The sequence below is a fragment of the Bombus vosnesenskii genome, unplaced genomic scaffold (assembly GCF_011952255.1).
Source record: "Bombus vosnesenskii isolate JDL3184/JDL3185 unplaced genomic scaffold, Bvos_JDL3184-5_v1.1 scf7180000015076, whole genome shotgun sequence".
Lineage (NCBI taxonomy): Eukaryota > Metazoa > Arthropoda > Insecta > Hymenoptera > Apidae > Bombus > Bombus vosnesenskii.
Window position 1 is genome coordinate 40,287 of NW_022883810.1, and position 4,351 is coordinate 44,637.

The 4,351-nt window shown below is 36.2% G+C and overlaps 1 protein-coding gene across 1 annotated transcript; it reads right to left on the reverse strand.

The window, feature by feature from the left end:
• Positions 1–1,087: 1,087 nt before the first annotated feature.
• Positions 1,088–3,733, reverse strand: LOC117240927 (organic cation transporter-like protein). Its single transcript, XM_033506945.1, has 4 exons — positions 3,451–3,733; positions 3,045–3,259; positions 2,076–2,424; positions 1,088–1,790 (listed from the first exon to the last, which is right to left on the reverse strand). Exons 2-4 carry the CDS (start codon positions 3,256–3,258, stop codon positions 1,610–1,612), a joined length of 744 nt encoding a protein of 247 aa, XP_033362836.1. The 5' UTR covers position 3,259; positions 3,451–3,733; the 3' UTR covers positions 1,088–1,609.
• Between the last annotated feature and the right edge of the window lie 618 nt (positions 3,734–4,351).

Here is a 4,351-nt window from a genome sequence, read left to right on the forward strand (position 1 = left end):
TTCGGTTCGCGATGATACACTTTCGATACTTGGATTAGTTAAGAATTTTTTTATTAGGCTGACTGGATGATTTTGAAGGGAGCATTTATATTCTTCCATTCGTTGGAGTGGGAGAAGGTTTTGTTTATACTTAGTGTAAAATTCGGAGAACGGCTGGAGTGATCGAATGCCACTCAGGCGGCTGAGAACGGGTGCTGACCGGACGGTCACACGCGATAAGGCGTTCGGAATTTCGGTTTGTTATATACAGTTGCTCGAATTTCGTCTGTGACACTCTCGTCGATACATTGTATATGATCCGACGGGCAGATAGGGCAGTCTGCCTGCGACACTGTAGGGCCGCGAGCGACGGTTAGAAAATACAGCCTGTGGTAAGCCTCGTGGCGTAACACAGATTTTACGTTAATTTTATTCGAAAGATTTAGGTCAAATTTTTCCTTCGAAGAAGATTTTTCTATCTTCAAAAGCGATTTTCCATCATTAATCGAAATATCATTTTTGCAATGGCTTGCTAGTGGGATTACGTGTTAAAACGTTCAGCTTTAAAGAGGATTATCTCCATCTCGGCGAGACTAGGCTCTCTAAAAATTGATGAATCCTGTACAGACAATATCTATAGTAAACAACGCGTCGTCAAAACTTCAAAATATTATTACCCCGCTTTTACGTCGCAGATGTCGACAAAAATATTAATGAGATTTCCTAAGATAATCTCATACTTATTTGTATCGTTAATTCAATCGACTAAGGAACAAGTGGTGAAGAACTATTAGCAGAATCCAGAGAAGGTTTTACTGGCAAGTTTTATTACAAAACATCTAAGAACGATTTACATCATAATAAAAATAATCGCGCTATCTCGTCGCGTGACATGCGCACGAGGTCTCTGCGATTGCTAATCGATCTACAAATACTTACACGTACATATGTACAAAACTCGTGGCCATACACCACATTGTCCATATTATTTTCATCTCGTTAATATATTTTGTATATTTTTGATGTTATTATTTTACTAGTATAACGATTATTGCACTATATTCTATAAGATGGAGCTTTTGTACGAACAATTTCAGGAACATTTATAACAAAGGAAAGTACTAATTTTTAACATTAACTACCCACGACAATTTACGACAATTATTTTAACCTACGTTCTTACTCTAATTTTTATTCGCTCGTCTAATGATTGAATTTTTAATCAATCATTGTTGATGAAAAATTGCGATGATAATTGCATTGCGGATCTTTATGCAAATGCATATTTTCGTGGATACAATAATACAATTGAAAGATTTGATACAATCGAAAGGACTTGGGCAAAAGTATGTTTCTATCCATTAAATATCATCGATAGTGCTGTACTTTTGGATATTTTACAAAATTTTGCGTCATACGCATTCCATAAATTTTCGTATCTTCGAATCACCCATAATTGCATAAAAATCCGCTGTTTTGTGATAATGAATATTAATGACGGTGGAATTTAAGATTCCTGGATTCAATAACTTGTCTTACTCTAATACATGTATTGCACGTTTTTGGAAGACTAAAGATTCTGTGCTCGAGATCAACGCGACAAATATTGTACTTCGTGGTGAACGTTTCGCTACAGCCTTTCGACCTCTGTGATCGAGTTTTCGCTTTTCCTCGATTTTATACTCGATCTCCGTAGCATGCTACTCCTTAAAGGTTCACCGCGAAGCGACGCTCTAATCGAATTCCTCGCACTGCATCTAGAAAATGATCGGAACATGGCGACCGGTGGTGTCTCCTCGTCCTCGCGTTTCCTGTCAAAACATTGCGTTTAAAAATATTGAATCCAATCGCTTAAAGATTTGAATAACTTCCCAACTCGATCCTTGTCTTCTGTTCAAAAGATTTAAAAAGCATTTGAAGAAAGAAAATAGTCCAGTTTTCTTTTGAGAGATTTAACAGATTTTAAGAAGAAAGTAATACGAAAGCATACGAAGATGTAGATCTAACAGAATGCTTGAGAATCTTGAACTTCGAGCTTGAAGATCTGTGAATATCTTTGAAAAAAGGAGACCGAAAGTTCCTTTATGTGATTTTACCTTCCGATACAAGGTACATCCCACATCTTCTGATCTTTTCCAAAATCCTCGCCGTCCTGCAGCGTCTGCGGAAGATCCTTATTCAATGTTTCCGGCAAAAAGAGAGTCAGAAGACCGCCCATAATTCCGAGTGTGCCCAGCACAAGAAGAGGTAGGAACGAGGACACAACATTGAGATAAACTACGAAGGGTGCGAGGATACTAGCAACGTATCCCATTATATGTATCAAAGCTACACCCTGAGCTCTAACCACAGTTGGTAATACTTCAGCCGCGTATTGGAGAACGATATTGTATGAAATGTTTATCCAAAATCTACCGAGAATTGCCAGAGAAGCTGTATATATACCTGAAAAAAAAATTTTAGCATTAGTTTTTAATTCTAATTTTTCATGAAATAATTTTAGAAAATTTTAAGGAATAAAAAGGGAAGAAATTATTTTATCTGTCTGTAATTTGTCTGGTTGTCTGCAATAGTTGATACAAGCATTTGCTAAGCTTAATATAAGCGTGCTTAGCTCCAGGCTAAGCACAAGCAATAAACTTCTTATCTATAAAACGTTAATCTAGCCAATTTGAATCTAAGGGATTGTATTATGGATTACGGCTACTGAAAGTCATATAGCACTGCTGGAGCGCTGAAGCCCATCATTTTGAGGACTATTGCCAACGCCCTTTGATATATGCGGAAATACGAAGCGATCTTATGATCAAAGCAGTAGAAGGGGAAATAAAATATCTATACAACGGATACATGATAGGGCTTGGAAACTATTCTAGCAATGTAGCAAATAATCTACAAGCATTTGCATGTTATAAATATTCCAAAATATACATTTTCTTCCTTTCAAAAAGCACAATGTTATACGAATGAAAAATATTCGTCTGATTAAGTCAGAATTATTAGGTTATTTAGAAGATTGATCAGTAATATAGAAGGGTGAATATATAAAAACGAAATGTACGAACTATTGGAAACGGCAGAAGCCCAGATGCTGAAGATACCAGAAATGACGAGGAAACCACATGCCAGCCATCTTCTGCCCCATCGATCAAGAACGAGCGTGAGGAACGTGTCAGCAGGCAGCTCGGTTGCTGCAGCAATCGTGAACGTAACAAACACGTCCAGGCCTAAATTATCGACGTTTCGTACGTGACCATCGAACACCAAAGAAATCGCCATCCTATATTTCGTAAAACAATTTCATATGATAAAGAAAAGCACGCTATCATATTTCATGTGAGAAGCAAATTCCTTGCTTCAGAAATGAAGTATTTTTAGACAAAAGATATAAAACTGTTCGTGAGATTTTTACAAGATACAATTCCGATTTTACGTCAATCTATTTGATATCTGTTTAATAGCGATACGAACCAAATAACAATAAATAGAATCGTGATATTCCGTAGTCGTGGCGTTCTAAATAGATCCAACACGGAGTACGTTTTGTCTGCTTCCTCCTCTTTGCAGATTCTGGCACAGGTTTCCTGTTATTAGCAAATTTTTAACTAGTTAATGTCGTTTGTCTGTTTTTCTTACAAATTTATGTGAATCTGTTATGTGTACAAAGATTACGATAAAATCCGGAAGAAAGTTTATGTTATATTTGTATGAGACGATCCTTTCGAAATAGTTTACTTGGACGTTCGCAAATTTTTTCATTTTACTTTATAAAACATCAAACCTCTAAAAGTCGATTATCTCCTTATATCGTACATTAATGTTAATATTGCCATGATCTATTCATAGACTGAGCAGTTTCCAAATGTTTAATCTATTTGTATAAAAATTTTCAAAGATAAAAATAATATACAAATTCAATAAATAACATTACAGAAATAGACAATAACAGACAATAACAGAAATTGACAGCAATTTATCGCTGGCAATTTAGGTGATGAATAAGATATAAAATTACTAGGTTGTAAACAAATTTTCATTACGTAAAAGACCCAATTAGACTTCTATTCAAAGAAAATGATTATATGATATGCTTAAAGGCATATAAATTGGTATTTATAGAACGCACATAAAGCAGGAAAGATCATAAAAGTAGAAAATATGGAAAAGATTGCGGTAATCGGTTTATTTACCCAGAATCGTCTATAGATGTCATCGGGCACCTTGGTGCCGTTGATTCGCTCGAATTTACCAAGGATTTTAATGGCCCTGTCTATCTGACCTTGGCTGACCAGCCGTCGAGCGCTTTCCGGTATCAACCATGGCGTACCTACGGCTAGAACAAGAGGAACTGAGGTGACAATAAAGGTCATCC